This window comes from Zootoca vivipara, chromosome 2 (genome assembly GCF_965207765.1).
Source record: "Zootoca vivipara chromosome 2, rZooViv2.hap1.1, whole genome shotgun sequence".
Taxonomy (NCBI): Eukaryota; Metazoa; Chordata; class Lepidosauria; order Squamata; family Lacertidae; genus Zootoca; species Zootoca vivipara.
The window spans coordinates 9,394,298-9,408,368 of NC_142584.1; the positions used below are offsets into that span (position 1 = coordinate 9,394,298).

Below are 14,071 nucleotides of genomic sequence, written 5' to 3' on the forward strand. Positions count from 1 at the left end.
TGCAGCGCAGCGCCCCGCCTACCGGCCCGGCGCCCTGGCACCCCGCATCACCGGGAGTCTACCTAGAGCCGGCCCTGGCTGCATGTCTTCCTGGCTACATGAAACGTGAGTCTTCTTCTGTCAGGTGCCAGTGGGTAGCTCACTGCTCCTGGATCCTAATTTTTATTATTATTAATTTATAATTATAATTATAATTATAATTTATATACCGCCCTATACCCAGAGGTCTCAGGGCGGTTCACACAATAAAATCAAGATATAAAACGACATATATATGTATAAATGTAAAAATTGTGGAAGTGCGGGCTCCACTTTTCTCCGTAACCGCTTGACCGATCATCCTGAAATTTTGACACAACGATCCAGGCCACTCCCCCAGTGTTGTTAGGGGAAAAAAATCCCTCACATCTCACACCTCTGTAGGTAAAAACCTGTTTTTCCACAAAGTAAAACAGCGTCCTCAAGTGGAATTCCTCCCACAGTACACCCCCTCCCTTCCTCTGAAATCTACACCACACTCCACCACGAGATCCACCACTCACATATATCCATCCGGCAGAGGTGTCGAAGACCTCAATGGAGACAAATGACACCAGCATCTTTACCTCCTACCAGCCTCCAGAAATCTTCTATAACTATACCTTTCCCTCTCAAACTCTCTCAATCATCCTAATACGTCCAATTCCACAGCAACCAACTGAAAACAGGCCTTTTGCAATAACAAGGCCCGACTAGGCAGCTTTCCAGACTATGCCAAGTGGAGGTAGGGGCCTGCCTTGGGGGGGGGGTGTTTCAGGCCTTTTGCACCAACAAGGCCCAACATTTCCCAGCAGAATGAATAGGCCACAGCAGACTAGGCAGCTTTCCAGACTAGGCCAAGTGGAGGTAGGGGCCTGCCTGGGGAGTTTTCAGGCCTTTTGCAGCAACAAGGCGCAACATTTCCCAGCAGAATGAATAGGCCGCAACAGACCAGGCAGCTTTCCACACCAGGCCAAGTGGAGGTAGGGGCCTGCCTTGGGGGGGGGCAAATAGGGGGCAGGGATAAGTAATGGGTCAGTCATTCATCATTTTCCCTAACACGCACTTGGGGGCATGCCGAGGGGTTTCTGCTTTTTAATTTAGTGGGTGTTGTGTCACATGCGAGGCTCCAGCAGCCATTTTAAGTAAGGACAGTCGTGCAGCTTTTAACTTAGGCTTCAATCCCCCCCTCGATTTACAACCCCCTACCTTCCCCTTGCCACTTCCTGGGTTTTTTATGGAACCAAACATCTTGGGCGCTTCGGAATATGCCTTCTGCTGCTACGGGGCTGTGGGGTTTCGCTATTTGTTGTCCCCTCTGGTCAGGTTTTTTAAAGTAGTTCTCTGGGTCCCAGGATGCATCATCACCCCCAATGCTTCTCTTTGCCCAAATGGACCTCTCTCCCCTGGCTTTGGGCTTTGCTCAAACAGACCTCTCCCCAACCTTCCTCAACAGCAAATACTCCTCAATTATATCCACAATAAAAACCATAAAAAGAAAAAAAGTTACAAACAACACAAGGGGACTTGATACCTCATGGGTCAGGACAGAGTAGGGCAAGTCACATAGATGTGCCACGGGGGTGGGGGGAAAAGGGGGCTCGATAGCACATGGGTTGGGACAGGATGGGGTAGTCACAGGGATGAGCCGGGGGTGGGGTGGGGAGGCGGCAGGATAAGTCATGTGTCCGGAAAGAGTGGGGGGAATCACAGGAAAGAACCACAGCAACGTGTGGCCGGGTCAGCTAGTACCTAATAAAAATACAATCAGTACCCCCATACCCCTCCACAAAAAAAAAAAAAAATCAAAAGGGCATAGGATGTAAATCAACCAAATGCCTAACCAGAGGAACGTTTTTTCCTGGCGCCTAAAAGTGTATAATAAAGGCGTATAATGATCCTCTTAGCTTCTGGGTAGTAACTGCAATAAGACTCTGAATGTGTGTTCGGCCAAGAACATGATAAGCGGCCTCACTCCCTGGTTCCTAACCAAGCCATGTTTTAGAAGATACATACTTGATACTCATTCCAACTGGGTGTTTCATTTGTGACTGTGATTGCTTAAGAAAAAGCCTTAGTGGGTTGCACTCTGAATTGCAAAATATGTGCTCTTGTGGGAGAGAGAGGGAAGGGAAAGTTTAAAACGGGTCAGCAAACTTTTTCAGCAGGGGACCGGTCCACTGTCCCTCAGACCTTGTGGGGGGCCGGACTATATTTTTTTGGGGAAATGAACACATTCATATGCCCCGCAAATACCCCAGAGATGCATTTTAAATAAAAGGACACATTCTACTCATGTAAAAACACGCTGATTCCCGGACCGTCCACGGGCCAGATTTAGAAGGTGATTGGACCGGATCTGGCCCCCGGGCCTTAGTTTGCCTACCCATGGTTTAAAACTCTGCTTGCAAGCCGCCTTCTGCAGTTCAGCTGACAGGGGAACAGCTGAGAGAGATGAAAAGGGAACTGAATTGCATAAAAGGTTGATATTTATCTGTAGTTCCCTTTTCTGCTGTTTGACCGATCCATGGACCAGTATGTTGTAGGCCACATAAGGTTAAGCAGTGGGCAACAATTAGCCCAAGGACTGTAAATTGCAGAATTAGGCAAGGAAAGGCATGCTAATTACAGGCTATGCATACTGACTAGATAATGTTCCTATTGCTCAAAGAATGTACACAATGCAGTCAACCTTTGCAGATTTCCCCACAGCCTGTTGGAGTTATATATCTATATCCAGAATTGTCCATGAGGCCTGGTGAATGTGCACAATGACCAGTTGTAATGCACCTTAACCACTCACAAGTGTATGTGAATGCATGATGTGAAGCTGGAATCACACTGTGGAGGACAGACCCAGCGTGACCACCATTTAAGCATGGTTAAATTCCTTGCCTTTAAAGAACCAGTCAATAAGCTCCAAACGTAGAAATGGTTTCAATAGGAATCTTGCACCAAAGGATTTTTGATAGAACAGCAGGTTGGGAGCTCCTCCAGACAACCCATTGATTCACCATTCATCCTGTTCTGCTTGTTTGTGGGGTATTTACACATCATCTTATTTGCGGTTCGAGGACCCGCCCCCTGCGATAAATAAAGACACAGTGACACATGGTATTAGGGTTAATGGGTAGAATAAGGCCACAACTTTATTGGTTAAAGCAAGTGAGAGGTATTGGCTTAGGCATTGGACTCGCTAGCAAGCGTGACTCCACCCCGCTCAGCGGGGGGGGGGGAGTCATATCAGGTTAACACCCCAAGGGAGGAGCCTGTTGATGCAAATACAACTCAAAGCTCCCCCTGGTGCCACCGGGGTCGTGCCATGGCCCTAGCCACCAGCAGGGCGTAGGATGGGATCCACGACCGCCGGATCCCTTTAAGGGGATACCCCTATAAGAGGAGGGTTGGATGATGGCCACAACCAGTCCTCGAACACACCAGACAACTCCATATTCCAATGCCTACCGCCAAATACCGAAGAAGTTGTGACGAATTGCTACGAGGTAGGCGAAAAAACCAAGAGGCCGGTGCCAATTAGCCAATTGGATTAAAAACTCCTTTGGGCAACCAAAGGCGACCAACCGAAGTCCATAGCAAGGTCAAGCGAACATCCTAACTAAGGGAAGACCTAAAGGGCGGGTGGGTGGGAGATCCGATGAGGTGCAGGGGCGAAAAGGGGCGATCTGGAGCCTGCCGCGCTTTTTTAAAGTCCTGTTAGCCCCGCCCCCCAGCTGGCCCTATTGGCCAGCCCTGAGCGCGGCAGGTAAAGGTGGAGCAGGGGGCCGGACCTGCCCCCTGCTCGCAGCGTAGAGTGGGTCCCGCCCGCAAATTCCCCCCTCTCTGAAGAGGAGGGATCTAGTCATTTGTCATCCCACACTTTTCAGTGGATTTCGCTATCGCTTTTCAACCCTCTCTCTCTCTCTCAAGCTACAAAGACTTAGAAGGGGACATTTGCCAGGGGCCTTAAAGCTAGATAAAGAAATTGTTTGACTTGGCCCAAGGGTGGATTTTCTTGAGAGACAGAGCCCAGGATACTACCACCACACCTGTACCTGATAGAAGAGATGGGGAGAGGAAACAGACAATGGCTAAGGAAGCTCTAGGAGGGATGGTACAGTATCCCCCTACTGCTAACTGGAAAAGGAAACTAGGTGTAACCTGGCTTTGGATATAGTTCAGAAACAAGGCTTCATTGCAGCAAGAGAAGGAGGCATCTCACAAACAATAATAAAAGGGCTCCTTTAAACATTTTTTTATTTTTTTACTGAAAAAAGGGTTCTACTTTCCAGCCCCTCGCACACTTAACAATCACTCTAAAAGCTCTGTGCTGGTTTGGGGTAAGAGCGGGTTATTATCCAGTGTGGCAGCCATGTTGGCATGTAGCTCATAGGGATATAAAACAGCTTGGCATCCCAGCCGGCTGAATAGCGAGTGTGGGGGTACACAGATGTCAGAGCATGCTCCATGCAGTCGGTAACCAGAGAGAGGTTGGGATTGCAGTCTTTTTGCATCTTAATGGTTGAATCAAGCACTATAGGAACAAGAGAAAGAGGCCAGAAGCTGGTCAGTCACCTTTGAATACCGTTAGTGTGGACTAATTCCACCACAACCCCATGGCTTACACACACACCCCTCCGGAATACAAATTGCCTGGTCCCTGTTCACACCATACACCCACAGCTAAGCTATCAGATACAGATTAGCACCTCTAGAAGCCTTTGAGCTAATTTGTTAAGCAGAATCAAATTCAAGACAACAGGAAGGTAGTACTCACTATGATTTAAGTAAGGCTCCCCATATGCTTTCTGGGTCTCCTCTGGGAGCCGCTTCCAGAGGCTATTGAAGTTGCCTGTCAATATCTTCTCATTTGTGATAGCCGTTTGAAAGTAGCCTGGTTCTATTATACAGACCTTCACTCCAAAGGCGTCAAGCTCGAGCCTGGAGAAGGGAAAAGGGAAGGAATAGGTGACTTCTGTACCGGTAGCCCATGGGATAGGCTAGAGATGTGAAGAGGATAAGAACATGATATATAGGAAAGCCCTTTTAGATCAGACAAATGGTCCGTCTGGTCCTGCATCCTGTTTTCCCAACAGTGGCCAGTGAATTTCATCTGAGGATGGCACACAGCAACTCCTGTCGCTAGTTTGGCAGATAAGCTGATGACAACCCCTTTTGACAGCTCCTTTGGCTACACAGAGATCACGCTGGAAGAACGGAATTCACTTTTGTTATACATAGGACGATTAAGAAAACAACAACTTTATTGAAGCTCATGGGAGAAGTGGCCTTATTCTGAATGAGATTATTGCTCCATTTAACATAATATTGTCTGTGCTGACTGGCAGCAGCATGCCAAGGGTAAGGAGTGCTCACATCATGCATGCCTGGTTCACAACAGTAGTTGTGTGTGCCTACAGGTCAAAAAAGATTGGAGGGGTTCTTTAAATCCTCCCTGAGTTGTCCTCACCTGACGCTCTCATCAGACCAGGGAGGGCCTTAAAAAGTCGTGGAGACCAGGAATCGAGCAAAAACTGCAGACTGGCCAGTAAGCCAAGACCATAACTGTAGGCGCTGTTTCTGCCCCAGACCGAGGCTCGTTTGTATGTTGTCTTGTTAAGCCAAGATTTGATATCTGAAGGCAACCATTGCGAAAACAGGCTAGCTTCCTCCTCTGCAAGTACCAGATCTGTTGAGTTCCGCAAACACTGAGTGACGGAAGCTGAAAATTCTGCAAATGTCGTATGTCAGTTCTGGTTTTTGTTTTTCAAAAAACATTTTCTGGCACAGGCTGGTTTGCACAGTGTCACCCCACCCTTTAAGCAGAAAATGTCTCCTTGGACTGACAAGGATTTGCAGCCAATGCTACGAGAAAAATCAACCTGCAGCAGTTACCTGAGGCTGTCAGAGAAAGCCTCCACCCCGTATTTTGATGGACAGTAGCCACCACCGAACAAGGATATCCTCCCCATTATGCTGGCAACATTGACAATCCTCCCCTTGGCTCTTCTCATCAAAGGTAACATGTGTATGGTTACATCAACCACACCAAGCAAGTTTATGTCTATGATCTTCTTGAAGTCCTCCTTGGTCAGCCACTCATTGGGGGCAGTTGGGACTGAAATGCCAGCATTGTTCACCAATCCCCAAAGGCCTGAGGGAGAATAAAAAAAACAGGAGATCAGGAATAGAACAGAGCCCCATCCAGTACAGACACACCTCCTGAGCAGCGGCCCTTGCCCTAAACAATGGTTAATTTTAACAATTGGCCATTGAAACAAGCCAACTCCCCCCCCAATGGTTTGAACTAGACTAATTTCAAACAAATCATAGTTAAGATTGCCTCTGACCAACACACCTGAGATTAATTTCCAACAAGTTTATTTCCTTTTGAGGTGAGGGCCCAGCACACCCAGCTTGGGGAGCATCCCAAGGGATAGTTAGAGAAGGCTAGAAGGCCAACTTTGGCCCCCAGGCCCAAGATCCCCCACCCCCTCATTTAGATCTGTTTTCTGGCAGCACTAGTGATTGGGTCATAGAGTCTGAGCCAGCCTGAAAAGGCACAGTAAGGAACAGGAGGGCAGGAATCAAATTTCTGCCTGGGACATTTGTTGTTATTGTTCATAGTCTTATCTCCTCCAAGAGAGAGGGGGCACATCTATCCATAGCTGCCAAGTTTTCCCTTTTCTCACGAGGAAGCCTATTCAGCATAAGGGAAAATCCCTTTAAAAAAAGGGATAACTTGGCAGCTATGCATCTATCACATTGCTCAACAAGTGCAGACTGCCAGGTATGTGGCATTATAGATAAGAGATATGGGCTTGGACCTGGGAGAGCGAGTTTAAAAAACAACAACAGAGACCCTTGTCAGACAGGCAAGTCACCATCTCCCAGTCTAATTCACCCTGCAAGGATGATAGGCTTTCTAAAAATAACAAATTATGCTGCTGCAGATTCAGGGCGCCTTGCCCTAACCTTTGTCCCCCACGATGCCTTTTGTCCATTTTGCTGCTCTGGCCACGCTTTCTGTTTGGGTCACGTCCAAGAGGGTGGTCTGCAGCCGTTCCGATGTGGCTTCTTTCAGCTTTTCTGCCCCCTGCTGCGTGAGGCAAGCTGCCAGGACACGGATTCCCCGAGCATCCAGTTTCCTGGCCAACAAGTTTCCAAACCCGGAATCGCAGCCAGTGATGAAAACATACTTCTCCGTCAGGTTACCCAAGATTTGCTGCTCACGGTACCATCGGAAAAGGAAATAGAGACCCAGAAGAGCCGCCACATAGAGCCACATGGCCAAAGACTGCTGCAGTTGGAAAGAAAGAAGGTGGTTTATGGAATATTGGCTTATTGTAGGCAGTGGTGGTAGTAGGGGAAACATAGGAAGCCACCTTATACTGAGTCAGACCACTGGGTCCATCTAGCTCAGGCATAGGCAACCTTGGCTCTCCAGATGTTTTGGAACTACAACTCCCATGATCCATGACCACTGGCCCTGTTAGCTAGGTATCATGGGAGTTGTAGTTCCAAAACACCTGGAGAGCCAAGGTTGCCTATGCCTGATCTAACTCAGTATTGTCTGCACTGACTGGCAGAGGCTTTCCAGGATTTTGGACAGGCTTCAATTCCCAGCCCTACATGGAGATACTGGGGTTCCAGCCTGGGACCTTCTGGATGCAAAATGGATGGTTTACCACTGCCCTGTGGCTCTTCTTCATTTCTCAAAGAGCTGGCTTAGGAGACTGAGCTACAGGTGCAAAACCCTCAGGCTGAATCTTCCCCCTGCCCTGAACTCGCTAGGTCTGGGTGATATATCAATATATTATCCAAAACTGGTTTGAAGCTATCATGGTATCGGTTTCATAATTTTTGACCTGGCAATATATCGTGAATCATGATGTGTGTGATATGGAAAAATCAAATGCAGGAAAAACCGTGAAGCCTGCCAATGCCTCTACGTAGCTCCACCCTTATTTCAGACGCTGTGAGGTATCAGCATACAGTCGTACCTTGGTTTTCAAACAGAATCCATTCCGGGAGTCCATTTGAATTCCGGAACTGTTTGAAAACCAAAACACAGTTTCTGATAGGCTGCAGGAGCACCCTGCAGCCAATTGGAAGTCGCACCGGACGTTTGGCTTCCAAAAATCGTTCGAAAACCAGAACACTCACTTCTGGTTTTTGATCATTCGGGAGCCGAAATGTACAAGTTCCAAGGTATGACTATAGTACTGTATTGCACTTAATAGTACGCAATCAGGGCTTTTAATTTTCTAGAAAAGGGGGAGCACACACCCAAAGTTGTTTTTTAGGGGAGGACCTTTTTTTGAAAAAAGCTTCTCTTCTGCACCCATTTGTCCCACCGCTACAGCAAAAATACAATCTGCTGCCTTATGCCGCCAACCTCCGCCTCTGTCTCGTTGCCCCAATCACCGTGCCACGCAGCAACAGTGCCGTGCTAGGGAACGGCACCACAACGCTTCAGAGGTGCTGGAACTCACCAAAGAGGTGTTGGAACTCAGTTCCGGTGAGTTCTGGCTAAAAAAAAGCCCCGATCGCAATATTTAACTGGTGAGATATGCCAATGTTGAAAACCAGCTATCAGCTATTGCCTAGCCCTCGAAGTTGCTAGGTAAAATTTGGTCAGCCACTTTCATCATCTTATATGCTAATACGTACTACTTACAGGTTTTTTTGTAAGAATTTCAAAATGTTAACTACTGCTACATTGATTTCCCACCTTTCTTGCAAGGAGATCAAGATAGCACCACTGCATAATTTTAATCTCACAATGACCTTAAGTGGTTGAGGGACAGTCGATTGGCCCAAGGCCACTTTAAACTAAGCTATGTGGCAAAGTCAGTAATTGAACCCGGGTTCCCCTCAACCCTACTCTGACAAGTCTGACCTCTACATTAAAGGTAAAGGGGCCCCTGACCATCAGGTCCAGTTGTGTCTGACTCTGGGGTTGCGGCGCTCATCTAGCTCTATAGCCCGAGGGAGCCGGCATTTGTCCGCAGACAGCTTCCGGGTCATGTGGCCAGCATGACAAAGCTGCTTCTGGCGAACCGAGCAGCACACGGAAACACCGTTTACCTTCCTGCCGGAGCGGGAAGGTATTTATCTACTTGCACTTTGATGTGCTTTCGAACTGCTAGGTGGGCAGGAGCTGGGACCGAGCAATGGGAGCTCACCCCGTTGCAGGGATTCGAACCGCCGACCTTCTGATCAGCAAGCCCTAGACTCTGTGGTTTAACCCACAGCGCCACCTGGCTCAAAAGCTTTGTTTGTCTGTTACTGGCAAAGCAGAGCAAGGGCTGCTATTTCAAAGACACAGTTCTCCACTTGAAATGCAAGACAACAGCTCAGCCAAAGCACTTTCCCCCAATTAGGTCAGGGACAGTGCTGTGAGCTAGTTCAAGAAAGCTACCTGTAGTTCAAATATTTACCAATGGCAACCCAATAGCATGTCTTTCCATCTCATAATGAAACACTGTTTTGCGCAGTAACCACCACTCTTTGCTCCTTGAAATTTCTGTTCTCTATACCATGTTATCCCATACAGTATATCTCTACTGAGAGGCAAGTCTCATTAAGCTTACTGTCTCTCAGGATGCTTCCAGATTGTAGCTCTTTTGTGACTGGATTGCTTCCGGGACAACCTGTTTATTGAGCATTTGTCCTCATTTGTTTGCAGGGAGGTGAAGTGACACCAGCTGTTTCTTGAGAGCTCATTCAGATTGAGAAGGTCCTACATGTCTCACATCGGCAGTGGGTACACCCTCTTTTTACTTTGCACCCTCCTTGCTTGCTTCTCTGATGTAGCCAGGAAGAGGGACCCAACTGATTGCCATGCTGGCTAGTGGCGCAGTCCCACTGCCCTTCACTGGGAGCCAGTCCCAGCTCCTGCTGGCTGAAGCTGTACCTGGCAATCTCAACCTATTCGAGTCTCCTCCTCCTAGCAAATCCTCTTTCCTTGAACCCTAGCCTCCCCATTTCATTTCATCTTATTTTGGGCCTTTTACTATATATTCTCGCCCTGTCCAGCTCCCTCTCTGTGCTTGTGTAAAACATGCTTTTCTCAACAGCATTCTAAGACTACCCTGTACTGCAGAGAACAGAGAGTTTTTTGGCACCTTGCAATACAATCCTATCCATATCTACTCAGGCGTAAGTCCTATTCCTTGAGAACAAGCCCTATTGAACTAGGGCTCCACTGTCAAATGGGTACCTTGCACTTTCACAACTACTTGGAAGATAAGTCACTCAAAGGTCATTTCTAGGGTGGCATGGTTGGAGGGAAGAACACTTCAGGGAAAGGGTTTGGAGGCGCGTGGAGGGCCAGGAAAACCAGTCACGCAATCTGAATCAGAGATCTCCATGTCCTCTCTGACCACTGGCATGGACAGATGAGAAGCACACACACACACACAAAGTTTCAGCTGGTAAAGTGTACACACCTTCAGTCTTAATTTCTCTCATTACGTAGGTTGTTGTGAAGGTAAAACAAATACAATTATTCTGAAAGGAGGTCTCTTGGGGGTGGAGTGAAGTTAAACTGTTTTCCCAGCTCCCTCCGTCCCCCAGAGATGTTTCTTGGCTAGAGAAAAAAACTGGGTGTGCCTTTGGACTCCAATCTGCATGAAGCTGGTTCCAGAAGCAATGCCTCAGACAGTGGTCGTTTGTAATAAAATACTGGATACATATGCATTTAGGATAAATGTGTTAAATTAAACGGGTGAAAAACCCAGCAAACCCAGCAAGTATAAACATCTCATAGGGTCTGACACTTCTGTTTCCAGTGTATCTGAAGAAGTGTGCATGCACACGAAAGCTCATACCAAAATAAAAACTTAGTTGGTCTTTAAGGTGCTACTGAAGGAATTTTTTTATTCATCTTTGTAAACACACCCTTGACCTATATGACTAACTAGCAGATTAGATTTCAGAAGGTCCATAGTTCAGCCACAAGCACAGGGCTTCTGCAACTATAAAAACACATGAAAGTCACTTTAGGATGTGTGTACTGTACAGTTTACTTTTCATGGGACTGAAACTGCCTTGGTCGCACTGGTTGATGATCTCCGGCGGGCTAGGGACAAAGGTGACAGCTGTTTCCTAGTTCTGCTGGATCTCTCAGCGGCTTTCGACACCATCGACCATAACATCCTTCTGGACCGCCTAGAGGGGTTGGGAGCTGGGGGCACTGTCATACAGTGGTTCCGCTCCTTCCTACTGGGCCGTGTTCAGAAAGTGGTGGTGGGGGATGAGTGTTCGGACCCCTGGGCTCTCACTTGTGGGGTGCCTCAGGGTTCTGTCCTCCCCCCCCCATGCTTTTTAACATCTACATGCAGCCGCTGGGAGAGCTCATCAGGGGGTTTGGGCTGGGTGTTCATCAGTATGCGGACGATACCCAGCTCTACCTCTCTTTCAAATCAGAACCAGTGAAGGCAGTGAAGGTCTTGTGTGAGTGCCTGGAGGCGGTTGGAGGATGGATGGCGGCTAACAGATTGAGGTTGAATCCTGACAAGACAGAAGTACTGTTTGTGGGGGACAGGAGGCGGGCAGGTGTGGAGGACTCCCTGGTCCTGAATGGGGTAACTGTGCCCCTGAAGGACCAGGTGCGCAGCCTGGGAGTCATTCTGGACTCACAGCTGTCCATGGAGGCACAGGTCAATTCTGTGTCCAGGGCAGCTGTCTATCAGCTCCACCTGGTACGCAGGCTGAGACCCTACCTGCCTGCAGATTGTCTCGCCAGAGTGGTGCATGCTCTGGTTATCTCCCGCTTGGACTACTGCAATGCGCTCTACGTGGGGCTACCTTTGAAGGTGACCCGGAAACTACAACTAATCCAGAATGCGTCAGCTAGAGTGGTGACTGGGAGCGGCCACTGAGACCACATAACACCGGTCTTGAAAGATCTACATTGGCTTCCAGTACGTTTCCGAGCACAGTTCAAAGTGTTGGTGCTGACCTTTAAAGCCCTAAACGGCCTTGGTCCTGTATACTTGAAGGAGCGTCTCCACCCCCATCGTTCTGCCCGGACACTGAGGTCCAGCTCCGAGGGCCTTCTGGCGGTTCCCTCATTGCGAGAAGCCAAGTTGCAGGGAACCAGGCAGAGGGCCTTCTCGGTGGTGGCGCCTGCCCTGTGGAACACCCTCCCATCAGATGTCAAAAAGGAAAACAGCTACCAGATTTTTAGAAGACATCTGAAGGCAGCCCTGTTTAGGGAGGCTTTTCATGTTTAACAAATTAGTGTATTTTAATGTTTCTGTTGGAAGCCGCCCAGAGTGGCTGGGGAAACCCGGCCAGATGGGCGGGGTATAAATAAATTATTATTATTATTATTAAGCACACACCCCCCAAAAAAAATCTGAACCCAGCACAGAGTTGCCATTCCCAGGCAACTCTGACTACTGGTCATGCTAGCTAGGGATGATGGGAGTTGTAGTCCAAGAAAAAGAGACCCAAGTTTGGAAAGCACTGCCAAGAACCCTTACCTTAGCAAAACTGCAGTAACTCTTTGGGGGGGGGGGGAAGCATGCGCTTTAAAGGTCTAATGTGTACACAGCCCGAACAGCAAAGCGGCAACCCTTCGGCTGCGATCCTATACGTGCTCGCGAACCTTGCAAGCGAGCCCAGTGTGAACTCAGTCAAGGGGCGAGTAGGTGCCAATCGCGGCAGCAACCGTTTCGAGGTCGGTCTGAGCACCTTCCCAGCGAATTGACGGCCTCGCCGATTCGCCTGCCCTTCTTGCACTTGCACTTCATGCCTGCTCTCTCGAGACTTTGGGGTCCACTGCCTCTGCCTCCTCCCTGCCCCTATAACCCTTTTGCAAACCCAACCGCGACAGCGCAAACAAGTACCTTGGAGCGCTTCCCTATAAGCAGGTGAAACAGCTCGAGGCAGCTCGCAGCACTTACCCGCTGTTTCTCCGCTTAGCACTTGTAGAGAAATCCGGAACTCTTTCCAGCCAAGACGGCTTCATGGGGAGGCAAGCGCAGCCAAGGCCCGCCCATTTCTAGCCCGGAACGAAAAACAGCAAAGGGAGGGGAGTGGGAAAGGGTTTTGTAAGTTTGGCGGTGGAGTAAGTCTGGTTGCAGTGGGTTCCGTTTCATTTGAGTCATCGTGCCACCGTGTTCCCACTGCTGGTGTGGAAAACGATGGTGCACACGATGTGAGCTACGATCCATATTTATAGCCTGGCGCTCCTGCATTTTGATGCTTACACTGTTGGGCAACTGCTGCAAGATCATGAGCTCACATTTGAAAGGCATTCAGAATTTGCAAAACAGCTGAAGCAACAGAGCAGAGAATGCAAACACTTTAAGGAAGGCAACTCCCCATAGAAGTCCTAGGAATTCTTAAAAGTTCCACCAGCACACAAGGCCATGCAGAAGCCAACAAAACCTAGAGCTCTGGTCTAGATGGAAGCAAAGAACTGAGGCAGTTGCTTTCAGAGGCAGAATGGGAGGAGTGGCTGATTTAGATCAGAGTCCTAGCTCACCATTCATGAAAACAACAACTGCCAACATAAAGCCTTTTCAAGATGCTACAGCACGGGTGTCAAACACAAGGCCCGGGGGCCAAATCCGGCCCGCCAGACCTCGTCATGTGGCCCGCCAAGCGCCCCAGCCAGCGGGACCCAGCAGTGGGACCTTGCTGCTGAAGCGCTGCGCCAACAAAGCGCCGACAAACAGCTGGGGCCGGGGAAATGCTTTTTGCCCCTGGGTCCCTTTGCGCTCTTTTCTGGCGCTGAATCAAGGCGGCAACCCCCCCTTCCCTTCCTTTCTTCCTCTCTCTCGTTCTTATTCTTTCTTTCCCTCTCCTTCCTTCTTTATCTCTGTCTTCTCTCCCTCTTTCTTCTTCTTTCCTTCTTTATTCCTTCTTTCCTACTCTTCTTTCTCTCACCTCTTTCCTTCCTCTCTCCCTCCTGCTCCCTCTTTTCTTTCTTTCTTCCTTCCTTACTTCCTTCCTTTCTTCCTTCCGTCCTTCCCAACTTTCTTCCTCTCCCTCATTCTTATTCTTTCTTTCCCTCTACTTCCTTCCTTCTTTCTCCCTT

General features: G+C 48.6%; 1 protein-coding gene across 2 annotated transcripts; it reads right to left on the minus strand.

Annotated features, from left to right (window-relative positions):
* Nucleotides 1-4,255: 4,255 nt before the first annotated feature.
* LOC118076808 (retinol dehydrogenase 16) lies at nucleotides 4,256-13,179 on the minus strand. 2 transcript variants are annotated; one of them, XM_035099902.3, is made up of 5 exons: nucleotides 12,933-13,179; nucleotides 6,991-7,315; nucleotides 5,911-6,169; nucleotides 4,793-4,956; nucleotides 4,256-4,549 (listed from the first exon to the last, which is right to left on the minus strand). In XM_035099902.3, the coding sequence occupies exons 2-5, from the start codon at nucleotides 7,301-7,303 to the stop codon at nucleotides 4,332-4,334; spliced, it is 954 nt and encodes a 317-aa protein (XP_034955793.1). In that variant the 5' UTR covers nucleotides 7,304-7,315; nucleotides 12,933-13,179; the 3' UTR covers nucleotides 4,256-4,331. The 2 variants fall into 2 exon arrangements, with proteins under 2 accessions (XP_034955793.1, XP_034955784.1); XM_035099893.3 differs by having other exon boundaries at nucleotides 12,876-13,156.
* Between the last annotated feature and the right edge of the window lie 892 nt (nucleotides 13,180-14,071).